This window comes from Manihot esculenta, chromosome 8 (genome assembly GCF_001659605.2).
Source record: "Manihot esculenta cultivar AM560-2 chromosome 8, M.esculenta_v8, whole genome shotgun sequence".
NCBI classification, from domain to species: domain Eukaryota; kingdom Viridiplantae; phylum Streptophyta; class Magnoliopsida; order Malpighiales; family Euphorbiaceae; genus Manihot; species Manihot esculenta.
This window is the reverse complement of record NC_035168.2, coordinates 37,871,421-37,893,347: the sequence shown is the minus strand read 5'-3', so window position 1 is coordinate 37,893,347 and position 21,927 is coordinate 37,871,421. Positions and strand designations below refer to the sequence as shown.

At 32.3% G+C, this 21,927-nt stretch overlaps 4 protein-coding genes across 5 annotated transcripts; all 4 read right to left on the bottom strand.

The window, feature by feature from the left end:
• Positions 1-303: 303 nt before the first annotated feature.
• LOC110621605 (probable leucine-rich repeat receptor-like protein kinase At5g63930) lies at positions 304-4,653 on the bottom strand. 2 transcript variants are annotated; one of them, XM_043959200.1, is made up of 3 exons: positions 4,212-4,653; positions 1,012-3,936; positions 304-880 (listed from the first exon to the last, which is right to left on the bottom strand). In XM_043959200.1, the coding sequence occupies exons 2-3, from the start codon at positions 3,932-3,934 to the stop codon at positions 444-446; spliced, it is 3,360 nt and encodes a 1,119-aa protein (XP_043815135.1). In that variant the 5' UTR covers positions 3,935-3,936; positions 4,212-4,653; the 3' UTR covers positions 304-443. The 2 variants fall into 2 exon arrangements, with proteins under 2 accessions (XP_043815135.1, XP_021621564.2); XM_021765872.2 differs by having other exon boundaries at positions 1,012-4,653.
• Positions 4,654-7,481: 2,828 nt separating this feature from the next.
• On the bottom strand, positions 7,482-9,835 carry LOC110621645 (GDSL esterase/lipase At5g18430). The gene is made up of 5 exons (XM_021765911.2): positions 9,154-9,835; positions 8,940-9,067; positions 8,618-8,860; positions 8,267-8,519; positions 7,482-8,182 (listed from the first exon to the last, which is right to left on the bottom strand). Exons 1-5 carry the CDS (start codon positions 9,395-9,397, stop codon positions 7,950-7,952), a joined length of 1,101 nt encoding a protein of 366 aa, XP_021621603.1. The 5' UTR covers positions 9,398-9,835; the 3' UTR covers positions 7,482-7,949.
• Positions 9,836-11,040: 1,205 nt separating this feature from the next.
• Positions 11,041-13,054, bottom strand: LOC110620589 (GDSL esterase/lipase At5g33370). Its single transcript, XM_021764388.2, has 5 exons — positions 12,747-13,054; positions 12,519-12,646; positions 12,107-12,349; positions 11,776-12,028; positions 11,041-11,425 (listed from the first exon to the last, which is right to left on the bottom strand). Exons 1-5 carry the CDS (start codon positions 12,991-12,993, stop codon positions 11,193-11,195), a joined length of 1,104 nt encoding a protein of 367 aa, XP_021620080.1. The 5' UTR covers positions 12,994-13,054; the 3' UTR covers positions 11,041-11,192.
• A 3,401-nt stretch (positions 13,055-16,455) lies between these two features.
• On the bottom strand, positions 16,456-18,607 carry LOC110620606 (GDSL esterase/lipase LTL1). Its single transcript, XM_021764407.2, has 5 exons — positions 18,309-18,607; positions 18,086-18,213; positions 17,753-17,995; positions 17,205-17,457; positions 16,456-16,846 (listed from the first exon to the last, which is right to left on the bottom strand). Exons 1-5 carry the CDS (start codon positions 18,562-18,564, stop codon positions 16,614-16,616), a joined length of 1,113 nt encoding a protein of 370 aa, XP_021620099.1. The 5' UTR covers positions 18,565-18,607; the 3' UTR covers positions 16,456-16,613.
• Positions 18,608-21,927: the final 3,320 nt, after the last annotated feature.

Genomic DNA, 21,927 nt, shown 5'->3' with positions numbered 1-21,927 from the left:
ACAAGTTCCCACTCATCAGACTTATCTGAACTCACTTATCCGATTAATTTGGATTTACCTCTCACAAGTTCCACTTATCCCACTTATCTGGATTTAAACCTGACAAGCATGTTACGACAGCCAATACGCTTTTTCCTAATTTTAAAATTGCTCCATACCTAAAGCCCAAGTTTTTAAGGACATGTGATTCCAACCTGAAGATGAAGAAAACAATGTCCATTATCAAAGGCAAAAGACTATGTAATTCTATAGAAGTATGATCCCTCTTGAACAGCATTTGAAAATAAAATTTAAGAGCACTTCTGATTGGCCTAGCAGCCAAAATGGAAGCAAGCAACATTATTATATTGGGAATATACAAGGTAGTTTGTTCTTCTCTTTCTAACTAATGCTAGGATGAATTAGCTGCTAAAAAATCATCGCTCGTGGCCTATATATCAAAATTATTCATTATGTACAATAAGTTCATCACTTGAACTAGCATGATGACTTGGGGATGAATCAAATTGTCCTTCACTTGAATTTGCATGATAACTCGGGGATGATTCGAAGTGTCCTACTCGTTTATTAGATTCGATGAGCATCAAAACAGCTTCCCGCATTGTTGGTCGATCAAAAGGAGACATACTTGTGCAAATTAGTGCAATTTTCATGACAGTAATCATGTGAGAGACTGTATTCTCATCGTCCAGATCAAGTCGAGCATCAAGTACTCCAGGTGATAATGTATGAACATGAATGTAATTTCTTACCCAGTTTACCAGATCACCACCTTGGTCTAGTGGCTGCACAGGTGTTCTGCCAGTCAGCAACTCCAAAAGGACCACTCCATAGCTATATATGTCACATTTTTCTGTCACTTTCATGGTATATGCATACTCTGAGCACAATCAAAATTTATCATCAATATAATATTTTAGCGGACATAAATCGTTTAAGACTGAATTGAACAAGTATGCAGTATCAACAGTGATTTATTTCTGAACACAATTGTAACAGAAGATAGCTTACCGGGGGCTATGTAGCCATAAGAACCAGCAACTGCAGACATTGATTTAGATTGGGGCATGTCGATCACCTTTGCTAGTCCGAAGTCCCCGACATGAGCTTCATACTTGTCATCAAGCAGAATGTTATTGGACTTTATGTCACGATGAAAAATCCGGGGCTTGCAATCATGATGCAGATAAGCAAGGCCCTGAGCAGCTCCAAGTGCAATCTTGAATCTAGTCCACCAATCAAGATTACAGGATGATCCGTGGAGTAATTCTCCCAAACTACCATTGGCCATGTATTCATAAAGAAGTAGATTGGAACCCAGGTGGTAGCAGAAACCATATAACTTCACAATATTCCGATGCCTGATCTTTCCCAATGTCGAAATTTCAGCACGGAAGCTATTGTCAATATTGCTTCCCTCCCTGTTTGATGCTAACTTCTTAACTGCAATAGTGCGACCACACGGCAAGACTGCTCTATATACAGTTCCACAAGCTCCCCTTCCTATCACAAACCTGTCATTGAAGTTGTCAGTGGCTGCAACCAAGTCCTGAAAAGTGAACCCTTCCTTTGGAGAAAAGTAAATATCTGAAGGTGGAGAAGAGAATGATTTATCTTGCAAAGGAGCAACTATTTCAACTGGGCGTCTCATGAAGTATATAATCACTACAATTAAAATGAGAGAAACACCACCAACAACAGCTGCAACTATGGCAATGATTTTACCGAATCGGGCACTTTTCCCTTCTGTATCCGAAGGAAGGTAGGATAATGGAGATTCACTGCAATTACCAAGAGGTCCACCACAAAGCCCGGCATTCCCAAGGAAGCTGCTGTTGCCTGTATTTAGAAAGATTGGCAAGGAGGGTAAAGGCCCTGTTAAGTCATTGTATGAAAAGTTGTATCCAAGTAAGCTAGAAAGGTTCCCTAAGGAGCCTGGAATTTCACCACTCAAATGGTTGTTGTTGAGCAGCAGGAATTCCAGTAACTCGAGGTTTCCTAGCTCTTCAGGTATTGACCCAGAGAGATTATTATAGCTGAGGTTTAATGCAATCTGCAAGCTTGAAAGGCCACCCAACTCAGCTGGGATCGCACCAGAAAACAAGTTGCCTCCCATTTGTAACTCAGTTAAGTGACTCAGATTTCCAACCTCTGGAGGTACAACACCAGAAATTTGATTGTCTGAAAGCTTGAGAAGCTCCAGTTGAGAAAGGCCTCCTATCTCTCTTGGTAAAGCACCTACAAAATTGTTCCGGCTGAGATCAATTCGTTGAAGCATCTTGCAGCTGAAGATCTCTGGTGGTATTGTTCCACCAAGAAGATTAGATGAGATGTTGAAGGTCACCAATTGAGAAAGTTTGCCAATCTCCCTTGGCAATTCACCAATGAAGTAGTTATCTGAGAGATGCAGCCTTTGCAGAACATGGCAATTACCAATTTCTGGAGGAATTGGACCATTGAACTGGTTTTGGCCCAATTCAATACTAGAGAGATTCTCCAACTTGCACAAATCGGTTGGAAAGCCCCCTGTAAGTTCATTTCCTGCAAGATAAAGCTGTGCCAATGTCTTGCACTTAACGATACCAGTTGGGATATAACCTGTGAGGTTATTTGACCCAAGGTTCAACAGAAAAAGATTACCATTTCTGCAAAGATGACGTGGAATTCTTCCTTTCAGGTAGTTGTTTGATAAATCAACTACCCAGAGTTTTCCATAGACTCCAAGTCCTTGAGGAATACTCCCAACGAATGAGTTGTCGAAGAGCTGCAACATGATCAACTGTTTCAAATACTGGAACCCAACAGGAATAGTGCCAGTGAGATTATTAATGGAGAGGTCAAGCCTTGTTAAGTTTACCAAAGTAGTGAGCTCATTTGGAATGACACCAGTAAGCCCATTCTCAAAAAGATAAAGCAAATGCAATCCAGTTATCTTAGCCAACTCTACTGGTATCTCTCCAGTCAACATGTTCTCAGAGAAATCAATCTGCACAGCATAAGACAGATTTCCAATCTCCCTCGGGATCGTTCCATTCAAATGATTTCTGTAGAGATATAAATTTTCCAGAAACTCTAGGTCACCAAGCTCCTTGGGTATAGGCCCTACAAGGTTGTTGTCATAGAGAGCAATAGTCAACAAATTTGTACAATTGCTTAGCTCCTTTGGAATAGACCCTGAAAGCTGATTACCCCAAAGGACTATATCCGACAAATAATTGAGCATTCCAATCTCTTTTGGTATTTCCCCAGTTAATTGATTTTGTGCAAGACCAAGAATCTGCAATTGCTCGCATCTTCCTATATCTGGAGGTAAGCTTCCTGATATCAAATTCTGCCCTGCTCTGAAAGTAGTTAGATTTTTAAGGTTGCCAAAAGAAGCTGGCAATGATCCAGTGATGTTATTGCTATAGGCAATCAACTGTGTCAAGGACACAAGATCACCGATCTTCTCCGGAAAGGGGCCAGATATTCTGTTGTTGGAGATATTGAAAATTGACAGAGAAGAAAGCTTAACTACCTCTACAGGAATCTGGCCTTCAAATTGGTTATTGTTTAGACGAAGAACCTTCAAATTAGAACAATTCCCAATCTCACTAGGGATATTTAGAGACAACCCATTAAAAGAAAGATCAAGATAAACCAAACGAGACAACCCCCCTATACTTGGTGACAAAGAACCAGAAAGATTCATGTAGCTCAAATCAAGAGACGAAACCACAGAATTGTAATCAGTGAAAGTGCAGTTCACACCATTCCACCCACAAGGGTTTGAACCACTGGGATTCCAATTACTCAGATGATTATAATGGTCAACGAGTTTGCTCTTTATATCTAAGAGCAATTGACCCTCAGCATTAAGCCCAGAAGATTGACGTACCATAAGGAAAACAACAAGAGCAAAAACAGTGATAGACCCAAATGATATTTTCTCCATACCTACCAAACAGAAGTGGAAAACATATATACTCAAGATGGGATTGGGGCATTCACATGAAGAATAGACAATTCATGACTGGACATGAAACAGAATACCAAAACAAGAACTACCCAGATAATGATCTTCTTCTATAACAAAATCTAGCTAGTTCTATTGGTCTCTGTGAGCTGAGATATACAAATAGAAATCATACAAGTTTCTAAAGTTAAAGCACACGCGACAATCCCTATAACAAAATCAAGGACAAGGAAAAGCAAGAAACGACTCTACATACCTCTTGGATAAATGACGAATCAGAAGAAAGAAACGCAACCCAATAAAACCAAAGGAACTGGGAGGAGAAAATTGAAGAACTGGGAATATTTTAGTAGGAAAAACTCCAGCTTTGAATACATGAAGTGGTTTTCTTTAATGGGTGTTGAGCTATAAATCCCAAGAGCAATGGATCGTGACAATTGTCAACCTGTTTTTATTATCTCAAAGAATTAACAGAAAGCCGGTGTTCATTTTGTCCTCTACACAATGATTAGGAAAATCCTACTGGGTTTGAATTGGAAGGATATGTGAGAGAAAGATCATACATAATATATTATTACATTTTTCATTATCATACACAAACTTTTGATGAGAGATATAGAAAGAACGAAAGAGAGAGAGATGGCCGACAAAGCATGAAAATATTCTCCTATCTTCCTCCATTTCAGCATTATTTTAGTGCTTCAGAAAGTAAGACCCGTATGCTTTCTATTTCATTCTTCCAAAATAAAGCTCAATAAGCAACAGAAACTCATATCCCTGACTTGAGATATTCAATTTTGTTTTTTCTCAAAAAGGATTTATTATCATTGTAAATTTGTAAATATGAATGCTTAAATCTTTCTCCTTTCTTCTGGAGTTATTCTTGTAATTAAAGATATATTAATCCTTGTAATATCTAAGTTGGGGTTTAAGTTTGGGTTCAAGTTTTCATTTGTATACACTCTGTTTAAAATTAAAATTTTTTTTAAATTTTGATTTAATTGATTTTTTTATCATTTTTTTTTAAATTCAATTCTTTTAATTTTAAAATAAATTGGATATTGCATGATAAATATTTAAAATAAATATTTAATTAAAAAGACAAACTATTGGATTACTTACATGCGCTTTTTACCAGCAGCAATAATAATAATAATAATAATAATAATAATTAATTATTATTATTATTATTATTATTATTTAAGCTTTGTGTTGCTTACATGTGTAATGCACTTGATGCCTTTATTTTATTTTTTATTTTTAGAATTTCATGTGATTAGTCATGGCTGACGACTTAACTCACTCATCATCTTAGTTAGGTCTTGTTTGGATTAAGGTCAAAAGGGAGGAAAAAAAGATTTCACTTCTGAAATGTATTAATAAAAAAAAGTTTAAACTATTTTATTTTTAAATTTCTCATAATTAATTTATCTTTTTTCTCTTTTAATTTATTATTCAAACAAGATAATCAATAGAAAAAAAAAAATTCTTCGTTTCATTTCCCTCCATCCAAACAAGGGCGAATCTCTAAATTTTTGTTAAGTAATTCTGCAATAGTTGAATACAATAGAATCCTTGCTTGAGTCCAATGAAAGTGGGTTTAATAGTAAAAGAGGTACAACCACTAGGTGTCCTTTTGGAATTTGATATTCTCAAAGTGGCCATGGAAAATGCATAATATAAAATTTTAAGAAATTATTAATTTTTTTTTCAAATAAGGATAAAGGTTGCACCAGAGAGATTTATAAAGACAATTAAGGATAGGGTAATATAACTAAACATTCTTATAATAATTCCTTGAATAAATTATTAAAAAATATTAATTAGAAGAAAATGTTTGAATTATTTATGATGAATCTTTTGAAAGTAAAAAAATAATTAATTAATTAAGAAAGGTGATGGGGTTAGTGAGTGGGGGGTGGTGTATGCGCCTACGGCCAAATCCATGAGTTGGGTGAACCACCAAGTTTGCAACTGTGGGCCAATTCTTCATAAACGACACGAAATTTGAAGTGGATTTGCCTTTGAATCCCTGTTTTTAGTGGGATCTATCATGTCCAATCCTCCTTTTAACTTCCCATTTCCCAATTGTTGGGCTGTTATTAGAGATTCCTCATGCAGGTTATTCCACTTTTAGGGTTAGACTGTAGCCCTCAGATTTAGCAGACTTTGGAATTAAAACGAGGTGTTAACAGGGTAACCAAAAATCATTGCTTGGCTCTTACAAATTCAGAAGGTAGTTGGATTAATGCAAACTATAAATTAATCATTAACCTAGAAATTATTCTCTGAATTTTTTTTAATTAATCATAGGATAAGAGCTATACAGCTTGTAATTGAAGCACCTTCCTAAATAAAAGGATAATAATTATAAATTTTATATTAAAAAATTCATGCTCATACATGTTCTTGTCAATGCTTAACAATCACATTACATCTAATCATGTTCAATTATATTATATTATCTCTGGAATTTGGAAAAAAAAATTATAAAAAATAAAATATTATAATTTATTTAATTTTTTATTAATTAAAATATATTAATAACAACTCTATTTTTAATATTTATAAATATATCTTCTTTTAATATAAGTCAATGATAAATCAATTAATAGTTTATTTTTCATTTTATGAAATTGATTTTTAATAGTATTTATTGTGGAAAAAAAATCTTTTTACTATAAATATGATATACAAACCCATAAAAAATAATATGGTTAAAGTAACATAATAATTTAATATAATGTTTACTATACATTTTATTTTTTAAATTAAATTATCTAACCCATAAATTATAAAAATAATATTTTCATTTCATTTTTGATATTTAAATAATCTAATCTATTATCTATAAAAAATAATACTTAATTTATATTTAAATATTTTTAAATTTAAATTATCTAACCTATTACCATTAAATTTATATTTTTAAAATTAAATTATTTTTTAAATTTAAATAGTCCATGAAGCTCATTAATTAATAAAAAATTAATCATAAAATATTAGTTTAACAAATAACTTTAATTATATAAATAAATTAGAAACTAATTAAGTGAGATAATTATTTCTTAATAATAAAAATAATATATAAAATTAAATTATGCAATGAATGAATGAATAATTATTTTAAAAAAATTTACATATTAGAGTTAAAATTTTAAAATTAAATGAACTAAATAATATTAAAGGTATATAAAAATTTATTTAATAGAAAAATTAAAAAATTTAATTTTATAATTAAACAGTTAATTATTAATAACTAATATCTAACCACTAACAACCGAACACTACTGAAATAATTAACTGATATTAAAACAGCTAGTATGCCGAAGAAGGCCTTAATGCGATAATGAGAATTCTAAACCAAAGTTTTCAATGCAGAATACTTCATAAATGAATTCATAAAAAGATACAAAATCCCAATTCATTTTTTTTTATCAGCCCTAAATTTCATGAATAAATTGATTGAGAAAAATTACTTGGATAATACATTCTATAAAATGATTTTAGAACTCAAACAACACTATGGAACTTCTGTGTCCCCTTTGGATTTCTCAGATTGATTCAATTTATTACGATGCCGTGACCAGCATAAATTTGTTGCAGTTGGAAGGAACTGCACAGGTTCAAGAATTACTTCCACCGCTCCCTGCCCCATTGCTGAAGGGAAGAGAAGCACTCAAAGATGCTTCCTCTCATAACAGGAGCAAAAAACACTTGGACTTGCCAGAGCAACATGCATAATAATAAAAATAGAGACATGAATAATTCAAGCCAGTCATATTGGGTTTTGGGTTGGAGAAAAGGCTAGATGGTTTTATGAAAATACACAAAACTTGAAAGCCAACAACATGAATTGCTGGTTCTTTCCAATTAGGAAACAGAAACAATCAAAAGGGAATTACAGTCAATTACTATTCCTATCATGTGCTGATGACAATGAACGTTGCACATTATTGATACTAAAACCAAGTAGTTAATGAAGAGAATGGAATCAAGTCCTGGCATCCAACGCCATAACTGTGCTAAGATTCATAGGGACCATGTAATTTGTAGAGCCAGAGAACATCTCTTCAACAATCAGCCTATTTGCCTTCTCAGATGGATGGAATGCATCCCAGAATGCATACAGATTTCGGTTTCCACACAAGTTTGATGCTGCTGTGCATAGTCCAAGACCATTGTACGGACCTTGTCCACAACAGGCAACCTTTGATGTAGTGAATCCTGCAAGCATAAAAAAGGGACTAGTCTTAAAGTACCATTCTCTTTATTATGTGATTTAGCACATATTGAAGTCTGTATATATACCATGTGCGTGGGGATTACTAATGAAATTCATGTGCATTCTATGTGTATTTGCACCAATGAACACATTTTTTCCAATTCTTTTGTTGAGTCCCGTCAGCATCTTAACGAGTTGAGGGTTGTACAATGAAGCAGCTCGCTGAAGTTCGGCAGAGCAACCACCATTTGTGCTCCGCATGGCTAATTCTGCTGGAACACAGCCCAGTGGTCCAGTACCTGTCACCAGAACTCTTCTTGCTCCCAATTTATACAGCTTCTGCAGTATAATCATTAACAGAGACAGCAATGAATAGTCACTGCCCAATTAATGGAGGTGGCTGCTTTAATGAAAAGATGAAAAAGGGAAGAAATTACCATTAACAATTTTCTGTACTCTGAAATGAGATACTTGACATAATCTGGCAAAGCAAATTGGCTAGACCTAGCAGAATTGGGAACCAAGTAATAGTTGTTTACAAAGTCATTGCCTCCGACGGTGATCAGGATTAATGCTTCATTTACAAGTCGCTTAGTCCGATCACCTCCAATAAGAGCACGAACCAGTTGCTTGTATTGTTGAAAGAGCTCAAGTTGTCTGTACATTCTGATAACATTCAGCTGCAAAATTTAACACTCTTAGGCCATCGTCTAAGACAACTTTGATTAAGAGAATCCCTTAGGCCATTGATTGGCTTACAAATTGAACTCCAGTGTCGTTGAGGATTCCAATCCCAGCAGAAGCAAAATTGGCACCATTAAGCAACCTTTGTCCAGTTAGTTCTGGACTCAGGCATGGCAATACAGGTTCTGCTCCAATCCGTTCACCTGAGAATGCATAAAATCCACATAATAAAACTGCTGAATATGAAATAACGTGAACCCATTAACAAGCTAACACTGCAAAACTCAACTGATAATGTCTGGAATGTTAAGGCCATTAGAGAAACGGCCTGTGGGACGATGATTTGGGTAATCAATTCCATAAGGAGGAGAATCTGCACGAGCAGTCGTTGCGAGATAATTATTGTTGCCACTATCAACAAGTGAATCACCAAAAACGAAGAAGGCTCGAGCCTCAGCTTGCAGAAAAACACTTGCAGCTGCTGCTGAAAGAAAAATCACCATCTGGGTAATGGAATTAGCAGCCATTGGCATAGTTCCAAGAATTTAATATATTAAATTCAGCAAGCTACAAGTCTTTCCTATTGGAATATTAATGAATTGAGATGGGTTTATATAAAAGGCTTGGAGCTTCAACTTCATTAAATAAAAGGAGCTTGAAACACAAAATGCAAGCCATGATAGGTGGTTGTGAAGTGCTGCAACTACTTGCAGCAGTCTTGAATTAATCCATGCTACTGCTAATACTTAAATATTTTCGTACGTTTCAGTGCTAATTCATGTGAAGCTTAGTTTTTTCGTTTTTAAGCATCATTTCGAATTAAACTTAATTTGTGTCCATAATTTCTAGTAGTAAATCAATTTTTTTTACCAATTTATTAAGCCAAAAATGCTCCAGGATTTCACTATGGAGAAATATTTAATATTTTTGAAATATTAATAATCAACTTTTACTGAAAAGGTCTGAAAAAAAATGTTATCCGTAGTGAGATGGATAAGGCAACCTCAAATTCTCTTTCAGTATACGTAAATATTATATGTAGATGGCAATTAAAATTCAATCAATGTGATTTTAGCTTCAAATTGGATTATGGTTGATTTTAGCTTCAAATTGGATCTACATGTAAATAGTGTTAATAAACTACAATAAAGTTATTATAAATTTTATAGATTTATTAAAAAAAAATTCAAACATTTATCACATTTTATATTTATGTATTAATTTTTTTTTTTTTGACAAGTAGAGAAATATTATTAACTCAAAACAATTAAAGAAACTATATATGAAGAGGAGGGACATGAACCTAAACTCCTTGACCTGATTCAGAATGAGCCAATATTGTTAGAACATGAGCGACATGACCTGTGAATAAAATCACATATTGCTTATTTATAACTGGATAGAAGCAATTCACGTGTTAACTTTAAAATCTTATATATTAAAAGCAAATTTCTTTTACATTTATTTATATATGATATTTTATATAGTAAAAAATTTATTTATAATAAATATTTATTTAATATTACGTAGAATAAATATAAAATAAATATATTTTTAATATAAAATTTAAATTAAAAGACTATATGTTTATTAATATAAAACTTTAGGAACTATGTTATAATTTGCCATTAATTTTTTTATATTCAATTTAGTACTTCAGTTATAATTATAACAGACTGAAAAAAAAATTAGTTTTATTATTTAAAATTTTAGATATGAATATAAATTAATGTTAACGTTTAAATTTTTTTATTCAATAAATATTTTAAGAAATAATATTACATGATATTTATATTATAAATTTTTTAATTAAAATTGATTAAGTTAAATGGCTAAAATTTAGGTAAACATAAAAAAATTAATTTTATTTTTCAAAAATTTAGAGATTAAGATATAAATGTGAAAAGATAAACATTTAGATTTTTTTTTCTAATAAATTAATTTTATATTTATGTTGGGCGAGATCAAGATTTTCACTGTTTGAATGGACTGAACAAATTGATTTTTGGCTGCCATCTCAATGAGTGTGGACCTGACATATTTATAACACTAATGTCCAGCCCGCCAGAATACTGTTAGTTCAAGGCAAAACGTTATGTCGTTTGATGTTGTCATTAATAACGAAACACTACTGCCGCATAATTGATTTAGGAAAATTTTTTGTCTACAACCATAATATTAAACATTTATATGAAGATATATGCATTATTACTTAAAACATAATAGTGACTACACAAATCTAATTATGAATATTTGATGCAACATTTATTAAACTTAATTTCATACGAGATCAAACTTAGAGTTCTGAAAGAGAAGGTGACTAATTAACTAAGTCCTGGAATCCAAGGCCAAAATGGTGCTGAGATTCATGGGGTTCATGTACTCAGTTGTGCCTTTAAGAATCTGTTGAACAATGTATCTGTTGGCCTTTTCTGATGGATGGAATGGATCCCAAAATGCATATAAATTTCTGTTAGAGCATAAATTTGAAGCTGGTGTGCATAATCCTAAACCATTATAAGGTCCTTGCCCACAGCAAGCTATCTTTGATGTAACAAATCCTGCATTAACCAAATTTTAGATCAGACAGCTCCCTATTGCCAATTATTTCACTTGACTATGTTGTAAGAGAAAACTAAATGAGATGTGAAGTAGGTAGTCTGTAAATTGGTTTTAAAGGCTGATTCAAACCCATGAATGTGATAATCCAGCACAGACAACTGGGATGAAATTGACATATAATAATGGGTGGCTTCACCTATATCAGTTATTGCATCAACAGTAAAATAACCTTCCATTAATGCCTTTATATTGGATAGTTTTGAAAATTCTTAGGAAGATATTCCCTAATTTGAAGGAAAATTTTTGTCTAAATTCAGTATTTAATGGTCATATATGTGAATTAGCTTACCAAAAGCTCCAGGATTGGTAACAAAATCAGCAGTCATTCTGCCAGTATTAGCAGCAATGAAGATGTGAGAACCATATTGGCTATTGAGTTGTCCAAGCATTTGAGTGAGTTGAGGATTGAACAAGGACGCAGCTCGTTGCAGCTCATCTGAGCACTGCCCGTTTCTGCTTCTCAATGCCAACTCTGCTGGGACACAACCCAGTGGACCTGTCCCTGTCACAAGAACCCTTCGGGCTCCTAAATCATATAGTTTCTGCGTAATAATTTCAGATCGAGTTACTTGGGAAATTAAAACAGATCATTAGCAAGTATGCGTTTGAGAATAAATTACCATGAGAAGCTTTTTGTACTCAGAGATAAGAAATTTGACATAATCTGGCAGATTATATTGGCGAGACCTTACAGAGTAAGGCACCAAGTAGTAGTTATTAACAAAATCATTGCCACCCACAGTGATGAGGACAAGTGCTCCATTAACAAGTTGCTTTGTTCGCTGAGCTCCAATTAGAGCAGTCACACGCCTTTGATATTCCTTGAAGAACTCAAATTGTTGAAACATTCTAATTATGTTTGCCTGAAAATGTCATTAAATTATAACATTTAATCATTTCTTTGTTTATAGAAGAAATAAAGGAAATGGGGTAAAAGCATCACACATTTCTTTGATTTCTTGAAAAATCTTATACAATGCTAAAGTTTGCCTTTCAGTAAAATTCGCAAACAGATGGGGAAGTGATACTTACAAACTGAACTCCAGTGTCATTGAGGATTCCAATTCCAGCAGAAGCAAAATTGGCACCAACAAGTAGCTTATTTCCGGTGAGCTGTGAACTCAAGTACGGCAACAGGAACTCTGACCCAATTTCTCTACCTATTGATTGTAGACTTTGTGTCAATTTAACAATGCAGTGAAAATATTTCAAGGAAAAAAAAAAGAACATGCACATTAGTATAGCTGAAATGAACTTAACTGATGAAGTCAGGGATATTAAGGCCATTGGAGAAGCGGCCGGTGGGTCGATGTGTCGGAAAATCAATACCATAAGGCGGCGAGTCTGCTCGTGCCGAGGTGGCTAAGTAATTATTGTTACCATTGTCAACTAGTGAATCTCCAAACACAAAAAATGCCCTGGCTTCAGCCTGAGGAGCAACAGTAGCCAATGCCATGAGTAGAGCTAAGACCATTAGCGAGGAGCTAATGATGATTGAAGTAGCCATGGAAATGGATGTGAAGGAAATCTGTAAGAGAAGCTAATGCGTAATCTGCACTGGCTCTTGCGGCATGGATATTATATATAGGTAGTAGGAGCAGGATTACTGTTACTGAAGCAACTAGGCCCACAAATACTTTCTATGGAAAAATCAGAACTCACACACATATTAGTTAAAGGATAACACTCATATGGGGTGACAGGATTGTCAAACATGGACAAATGGTTTGATTATGTGAAAAAATTGATAAACTGAGATTAGTTCAAGAGGTAGTAATTGTAGTCGGTAAATGAGAGTAATAGAATCAAGTATTATGTTTGAATAGATTACGATTTGTTAGAGATAGAAATTTCGATGAGTTAAAAAAGATAATTCCATTTGAGTTTGACAGAGATATATATAAGACATGTAGATATAAAAAACACATGTATAGAATTAAATAGTTATATTTTTATAAACATTATATGTTAAATTTTAATAGTGAAAATGTTAAAATACCGATTTACGGTGGGTAAATATCAAAACACTAAATTATATATTTAATTTTTTATAATAAAATATTATATATACAATGATAATTTGATGAGTCTCGTCGATATTTATTTTACAAAAATGTTTCATATTTATACATTTTATCAATAATTTCAATTTTTTATGATTTATTTGATATTGTGATTATTTCATAAATTTCTCATTTCATTGGGTAAAATCCGAGCTTGAAAATGGTTATAAAATTAAAAATCTCAACTCTTTATAATTAAATTGTCGCTTTTTGAGCAATCTTTCATTATCAAACGTAAATTCTATTACTGACTAATGATGAGTTAGATGCTTAAATAATTCTCGCTTTTTGAGCTATCTTTCGTTATCAAATGTAAATTCTATTACTGACCAATGATGACTAATTCGCTTTTTAAGATATTATGTTTCATTCAATCAATTATTTAATTTATTTTTTCTAACTTTATTTTCAGGCCCATAAATTTTCCTATGCCAAAATGCATGAAATTCACTGTCCTACTTAGAAATTGAAGCTCTAATAAATTGGATTGTTGTAGCTTTCTAGATCCTCTTCTTTTAGATTGGTCTTTTAATTAATGGAGCAGTGGGATGCTGGCTTTACTCAATTTTTTAAATAGTTTTAACATTCTTAATTATATTAGTTAAAAATATTTAGTTTATTAATATATCTAATAAATTTTAAATTTAAATAGCTTATGAATTTATGTGCATTATTACACTAAATTTTAAATAATTATAATTTTCAAGTATAATAATACAATTAAATTAAAATTTTGTGGACTAGCCCTATTAATATCAACCTGTAATTTCTTTTTTGTTTATAATATTATCAAGTTTTTATTAAATCACTCAATACTACACTTCACCAAAAGGTGTATTTTTTTTTCCTCCGTATTTTTAAAAAGGAAAAATTAATATTTAATTTTTATAATATAAAAAAATTTATTAGTTAATTTTTCAATTTTAAAAACTATATTAAAATATATCTGGCGTTTTAAAAAATTAATATCTCCATTAAATTTAACCATTAAATATTACAAAATAAATTTAAAATATCTTTTAATATAAAAAAAATCAATTAATAAACTTTCTAAAAATCTAAATAACCAATTAATGAATTTTTAAAATCAAAAGGACGGTGTATAGTAAAATACTTGAAAAATTAATTAATATATTTTTAAAAATTAAAAAATTAATTAAAATTTTTTTTCATATGATAATTTTTCCTAAGCAGTGCATTCACATGAATCTTGCTTTAAAAAAGAGGGGAAAAAAGCCTATGCAACCTTGCAATATTAATTTAATTTCCTTAAAATTAAAATGAAAGGAAATGAAATGAGATTTGTTTGTAGTTGTGGTGAGAAGAGAATCAACATCAGCTCCTCCATGTCATGAAAATGACTCTCAAGTGGTTCAAATGTCAATATCTTTTTATTAAATGTGCAAAATGTGACATGTGAAGCTGTATAGATACTTCCTCTTTTCTCAAAGGAGAAAGGTACAAAGAAAAATATTTATTTATTAAAATAAAATAAAATATTTTTGAGATAGAGTTGTATTCGATTTAATTGAAAAAATCAAATAAATTAAATTAATTTAAAATTTAAATTTAAATTTTTATTCATTTTAATTCAATTTAATTTTTAATTTAAAAAATTTCAGTTATTCTAATTCAATTCAATTTTGATTAGAAAAAATAAAAAAATTCGAACCGTATATTATTTTTAATAATATAAAAATATTATATTATAATTAAAAATAAAATATTTTAATTAAATTTTAAAATATTAAAAATAATGTGTAAAAAATTAAAAAATTATTAAAAATTTAAGATTTAATTTTTTATCAAAATTAATTTAATACAATTTTTATAAATAATAAAATTTTAATTGTTAAGTTATTAATTCAGTTTAATTTCGGACTGAATTGACTGAATCATCACCGATATTCCTCCGCATTACCTTGGGGAATCTAGAGCTGCTACCTTACATATGTGGTTTCACTCTTTTCAATTGGTGGCTTACATGGTTATTTTCAAGAGGCAGTACGACAGTCGTTTTATTGAGGCCGTGCAGTGTCTTCTGCTTTGAAGGGAAGAGGTTTGATTCGTTGGTTTTGAGTGATTCACTCTTTTAGTTGGTTTGATCTCGGGTTGACTTATTTTTTGAGTTGAGTTGGAGTTATTTTATCATTGAAACTTGTTACTCTTACCCCATGAGTCTTGTAAATATAACACTTATGCATGATAAAAAAATATTGTTAATTTTTTTTTGTATGGACAATAAAATTAAGGTATGAGACCCTAGGTTCTTTAAAAAAAATATTTTCACATCTTTATATTTAAAATATTCATCAAAATTGGATAATGATAAATATTTTCTTAATTAAAAAAATATTTTTTTAGTTACAAAATATATTATTTATTTTGAAAATCTTATTAATATATACATAAAATATTTTCTAAAATATATTGCTTATATAAAATTTTTTTTCTGCAAATAAAACGAAAGAGCTTGCATTAATTGCCTCAGGCCTTAGTGCATACAAAAGGCTTGGTTAGCCCAAAATTACAAGCCATGATTCTAGAGAACCCAGCTTTAGAAAAAGAAAAAAGCCCAGGCCTCAATCTTTTAATTAAAATAATTTAATTATTTCATTCTGAACATAAAAATAGGCAAAAAAAATGCAAAATTTAATTATAAATTTAGGGATATGATTTTATAAAAGATGGGAATGTGCATGAACTAACGATTATTATGGATGTCATTTTATAAAAGATGGGAATGTGCATGAACTAACGATTATTATGGATGTCTTGTTTTTGAGATCCCTCCTATTTATTTAGATACACTTATCATCAGACTAAATTTAAGAGTGCTATAAATATTTTAATGATTAAATATTTTGTACCAAAATTAAACTGCATTTTCTATCCAACAACATATATATTGAAATTTCCAATCAGCCAATATATAAATTTCATACAGATAATCACCCAAAATAATTTAATGACACTTAGAAGAAAAAGTACCAACCTAATAAAGAAAATTAAGATTGTTCATGACATAATTATATAGAAAAAAAATTAATTGCTAATAAATAAATTAGGTCCTAGAATCCAAAAGCATGATGGTGCTGAGATTCATTGGGTGCATATACTTGGTGGAGCCAGTCACAATTTGTTGAACAATGATTCTATTAGCCCTTTCAGATGGATGAAATGGATCCCAAAATGCATAGATGTCTCTATTAGGGCACAGGTTTGATACTACTGTGCATAATCCAATCCCATTATAAGGTCCTTGCCCACAGCATGCAACCTTGGATGTTACAAATCCTGCCAAAAATAATCACAATTATGCACTTTTTAATTAATATATAATTAGGGTATCAAATCGAAAAACTAATTAAATTAAATTAATTTAATTTTTTCCATATTAATTTCAGCATTTAATAAAAAGCTGAGAGACCTATCACAACATAATGCATTTATTTTTCAATGGTCCCATAGATTTCTCTCCAGTGAATAAGTCCTTTTGCCCACTGGTCATCTGCATCTACTGTTCATTATATTTGATAATTTCCACAGGCCATGCATGTTCTAATAGTAAAGGTAAATTTATCTCATGATCATATGCAAATAAATCATGCCTCTTTTTCAAAAATAAAAAAAGAAATTGAGATAATTAACTTACCATAGGTTTGAGGGTTGTTAACAAAATCCATGTTCATTTCATATGCATTTGCAGCTACAAAAATGTCGGATCCAATTTCAGCATTCAGTTCATTTATCAATTGCACAAGCTGTGGGTTAAACAAGCCAGCTGCTCTCTGCAATTCCTCGGAGCATTCTCCGTTTCTTCCCCTCATTGCTATTTCCGCCGGAACACAGCCTAAAGGTCCGGTGCCGGTCACCAAAACTCTACGTGCGCCCAGCTCGTATACCCTCTGTAATTTAAAACATACTATTCTAAGATACAAAGAGAAAAACAATACAAGGCAGGGAGAATATCAAAGCTTGGAATTTTCATATATTTTTAAATGGATTTATTTATATAGTTAATTCAGTTAATATAATTTGTTAGGTCAATTTATTTACTCGGTTTTTTTTTTTATTGTCTATCATTAAAATTTTAAATTGAATTAATTAAATGTTCATCCCTATTTAATGTAACGTTAATGATGCTTTTTCTCCTTTAAAAAAAATTAAAATAAAAAATAACAAAGAGTGAGCAGAGCTTACAATTAGAATTTTTCGGTACTCGGAGATGAGATAGACCACATAATCTGGGAGGGTGAATTGGCGAGATCTAGCAGAGTAGGGGACCAAGTAGTAGTTGTTTACAAAGTCATTTCCTCCAAGTGTCATAAGTACAAGTCCTTCGTTCACTAATCTCTCTGTTTGCTCAGCTCCAATAAGGGCACTAACCCTTTGCTGGTACTGTTGGAAGTATTCCAATTGCTTGTAAATTCTAATGATGTTTAGCTGCAAAATTTACAATTTCCCCAATTACGTTTCCTTATAAACAATTACTCAATAGCAAGAAATTGAAAGCTCAAGAATTAATCAACTCACAAATTGAATTCCAGTGTCATTCAGAATCCCAATTCCAGCAGAAGCAAAATTGGCACCCACAAGCAATCTTTCTCCTGTAAGTGCTGGGCTTAAGTATGGCAACGTGGGCTCCGAGCCAATTGCCTCACCTTACAACAAACAACAAATATTGAAAACTAGTGCACAAAAGAATATCTATATGCATACATGATACTATATATTAAACACAGAACTGAAACCGTACTGATAAGGTCAGGGATGTTAAGGCCATTAGAGAAACGGCCGGTGGCTCGATGAGTCGGATAGTCAATGCCATAAGGAGGAGCATCGGCACGGGCAGTGGTTGCAAGATAGTTATTATTGCCATTATCAACGAGAGAGTCACCAAAAACAAAGAAAGCCCTAGCCTCAGCCTGAGGAGCAAAACTTGCCATAGCTAAGACCAGAAGGCCTGGCATTATCCAGCAGGTGAAGCTCGAAGATGATGAAGACATGTCCATTAGAGCAGCGTTGGGATGTTAAGTCAATGAGCAAGTAATGAAGGCTATATATAAAGGTGTAGTGCTGAGGCTATTAACAATGCATTAATGGCCTGTGCTACCACCAGAGATGATAGACAATGGCTGCCATTAAATCTAAGTTCCAGGGTCCAGCACTTTCTCCTCCGCGTTTTGCTGATATTCTAGTTTGTATTGCTATCATTTTTGGCTTGAAAAATTAAACTTATAACTGTGAATTAATGCTTTTACGACACCATTTACTTTACAAATTGTGAGTTAAAACTCATTGTTACATTGGAGTTTTTGAATTATGAGATGACCAAGTTTAAATCTGAATTTAATAGATTAAATAAAGAAAAATTTACTATTTAGTCCTTATATTTTGAAAAAATTTATTAATTGATCTTTTTGTTTTGAAAAATTCATTAAAACATCCATTATATTTTTAAAAGTCTACTAATTGATTTATTCATTAATTTTAACTGTTACATACTGCAAAAAAATTTAAAATACTATCGATATGAATGAATTAATTAGTAAACTTTCTATAAATATAAAAAATTAACTAATGAGTTTTTTCAAATTAAAGAAAATGAATGGTAAAGCAATTAACGGAATGGAGGGAGTACTAACTACTAAATTTTTTAAAATATAAGAGATATTTTAATGCATTTCTCAAAATTAATGGAAATTTGCCCATAGAAATTAATAATAATTTTCTGACCTAGAAAATCATATAGAAAAAGTATTATTATAACAAAAAAATCGACATGAATACTACAGTATATCTTATTGAAAATAATTATTATCTATACTCTTGATCTATTATTAGATGTAATGTACATGAATACAAGATCAATCATGGGAAATAGTCAAAGTTTTTCTACTAGAATTAAGATATTAGAAACAAAAGACAAATTATTTTTCATTATATACAGTGCAGTAACACAGTATAATCGATGAAAGAAAATAGAGAAATAAGTTGAATTTCTCTTTAAAAATTCGACTTTTCTTGTGAAAAGGGTATTAAGAAAAGAAAATTGATGGGTGATCCTGAGTTTATCAGAAATGGAAAGTTGAAAGCTTTTGCATAATGGAAAGATGTACAAATATAGAAGGCAAAGTGATGATGATAGTGATTGTCTAAATCTGTTTTTCCACAAAAATGAAGCACAAAATCAAAGATGGCAAGAGGAGAACTTTCATTTTCATTTTCATTTGGCGATAATAACAATGTATTAAGTGGTTTTAAATCAAACAAATAGATCCCAATCAACATCATCATAAATTGATAGAGCAACTTAGCTTTTTCTATTTATTTTTCTAATTATAGCACTTTTAAGATTAGTGATTAAGTACTGATTATACTCTGTAAATAGTTTTAACTAATATCATTTGGTTAAGACGATATAAAAGAAAAAGATAAATTAGAAATCGAAAAATTTTATTGAAAATTTTCAAATATTCAAAAATTAAATTCTTATAATAGTAAAAAATTCTAATATGCGAAATTATAAAAATATCTAAAAAAATAATTAAAATGCAAAATTGACCTCTAAACGTTAAAATTCTCATATCGAACTTTGTGACAATGTCTGCGGCTCTCATTATATTTTTGAAAGTCGTGGGTCTCGAAATTATCTTTTTCGAAAAGTTATCGTGGGTCTCTATCGGACGTTGACAGTAAAAATTAGGTTCGGTCTAAATCGGTAAAGTTTAAAATTAATTGTTCCGTGTTAATTAGTGATGACCGCCGGGCTTCCTCTACCCTGGGCGAGGCCGGGCCCAAGAGGAGAACAATAGCCCAAAGCCCATCAAGCCCTCCTTAAGCAAGATCGACCTAGCATCTTAAGCCTCGACCCGGAAGCGCGGGGTAGGCCGGATCCACCATGAGCCCGGGACCAATGAGAAGAAGTCCAGCCCAGTGAAGTGATATGAGAAAGAATAGTAAGCCTAATCACCTTGCAGCCCTACTCGCATGCGCGCTGGAGAGAATTAAAGGGCCGCCTGGCATAGAGAGGAGCCCTGACACATCCGTACGCACGGAGCTGAGTGACAGAGATAGCTAGCATTGTAGCAGAGAGGCAGATATACATCACAGGTAGATGGAAAGGAGGAGGCTCTTCCTCCTTCTTCTTCCTGGACTCCATTTCTCATTATTCTTTCTCTTTGCAATTCTGGCCTATCCATACTACTCTAGTTCATAAAATCTGACTTGGACGTCGGAGGGTCTCCACCGGGGCATCCCCGATAGACCCCTGACCATCTTTCTTCATTTTGCAGATTTCTTCTTCGAATCAAGTATTGAGGGACCCATATGATGGACAAAAAAGAAAACCAGTTCTACCAAATGGAGCAGGGGAAAAACCATACCTATCAAATGGAGCAGGAGGAAAACTAGAATTATCAATTGGCGCCGTCTGTGGGAAACGAAAGAGATTTTACTATCTCTAAAGTTTCCAGATCCACCCATTGAGATCCACATAAGGTATGAAAGTTTGTGCGAATAACCCAGCTGAAAAGAAAGATTCATTGTGTTAAAGAATATTTTGATAGTATTTCAGATAGTTTGTTTTAATATTTATTAGATTTTATTACGGCTGATTTTTTCTTTGAAACCTGGTGAAGCAAAATTTCATATCGAAATACTTGTCTATGAGTATAAATTTTAATCTTTTCTGTAAAAGGAAAAAAGAATGAGTAATATATATATTTGTTGAAACTGCAAGGTCGGCCATATATATGTTGTAAAGGTTAGATGGGCATGTTGGCTATAAGGTCCCAGGTTAGCAAGATAGAGAGAAAATTAATAAATAAAAAATAAAATAAAATAAAAAGAGAGAGAGAGAAAGGGAGGAGGAATCCGCGAGAAAAAATAAAGCAGGTCGGATAGATTGTACAACTCTCTGACTGGACAACAAATAGACGGGTTGGATTACACAACAAATGTCGAAAAATAGATCGGCGGAAGAACTCAGGTGAAAAGACTCCTACTTTTAAACGTTTAACAAGTCGGTGGAAGGAAGTGCCAGTGAGTCGCCATCAACAAATTAGAGGAAAGACTTTGCAGGTTGGAGAGGTCGTCCTCAACAAATAAGAGGAAAGACTCTGAAGGTTAGAGAGGTGGAGTATGGAAGGCTTTGAGCAAGAAACTCAAACTCTACCAAGCACAAAATTTGATTGAGGATTTCGGTAGAGTTTGTTGTTCGGAGCATCGAGAGGTCGGTTGGTTGGAATAGCAAGAGTGGAAACAGCTCGAGCTGCCAAAGACGCGCCGACCTGATGAGGAAGTCGCTGGTCCGGTCAAGCTCCAACAAGTGAGGTCGGCGCGACGCGGAAATGGACCAGATAGGTAGACGTGAT

What these genes read in the sequence shown, in the direction of transcription:
- LOC110620606 (XM_021764407.2), bottom strand. Translation starts at nt 18,564, where the DNA reads ATGGACATGTCTTCATCATCTTCGAGCTTCACCTGCTGGATAATGCCA. An exon ending in TAACATCCCTGACCTTATCA is followed by an intron (nt 18,214 to 18,308) that starts GTACGGTTTCAG and finishes GTTTGTTGTAAG; the next exon opens with GTGAGGCAATTGGCTCGGAG. An exon ending in AGTACCGAAAAATTCTAATT is followed by an intron (nt 17,458 to 17,752) that starts GTAAGCTCTGCT and finishes TTTAAATTACAG; the next exon opens with AGGGTATACGAGCTGGGCGC.
- LOC110621645 (XM_021765911.2), bottom strand. Translation starts at nt 9,397, where the DNA reads ATGCCAATGGCTGCTAATTCCATTACCCAGATGGTGATTTTTCTTTCA. An exon ending in ACGACACTGGAGTTCAATTT is followed by an intron (nt 8,861 to 8,939) that starts GTAAGCCAATCA and finishes TAAATTTTGCAG; the next exon opens with CTGAATGTTATCAGAATGTA. An exon ending in TAGTAATCCCCACGCACATG is followed by an intron (nt 8,183 to 8,266) that starts GTATATATACAG and finishes TTATGCTTGCAG; the next exon opens with GATTCACTACATCAAAGGTT.
- LOC110621605 (XM_021765872.2), bottom strand. Translation starts at nt 3,934, where the DNA reads ATGGAGAAAATATCATTTGGGTCTATCACTGTTTTTGCTCTTGTTGTT. An exon ending in TTATGGCTACATAGCCCCCG is followed by an intron (nt 881 to 1,011) that starts GTAAGCTATCTT and finishes GATTGTGCTCAG; the next exon opens with AGTATGCATATACCATGAAA.
- LOC110620589 (XM_021764388.2), bottom strand. Translation starts at nt 12,993, where the DNA reads ATGGCTACTTCAATCATCATTAGCTCCTCGCTAATGGTCTTAGCTCTA. An exon ending in TAATATCCCTGACTTCATCA is followed by an intron (nt 12,647 to 12,746) that starts GTTAAGTTCATT and finishes TACAATCAATAG; the next exon opens with GTAGAGAAATTGGGTCAGAG. An exon ending in AGTACAAAAAGCTTCTCATG is followed by an intron (nt 12,029 to 12,106) that starts GTAATTTATTCT and finishes ATTATTACGCAG; the next exon opens with AAACTATATGATTTAGGAGC.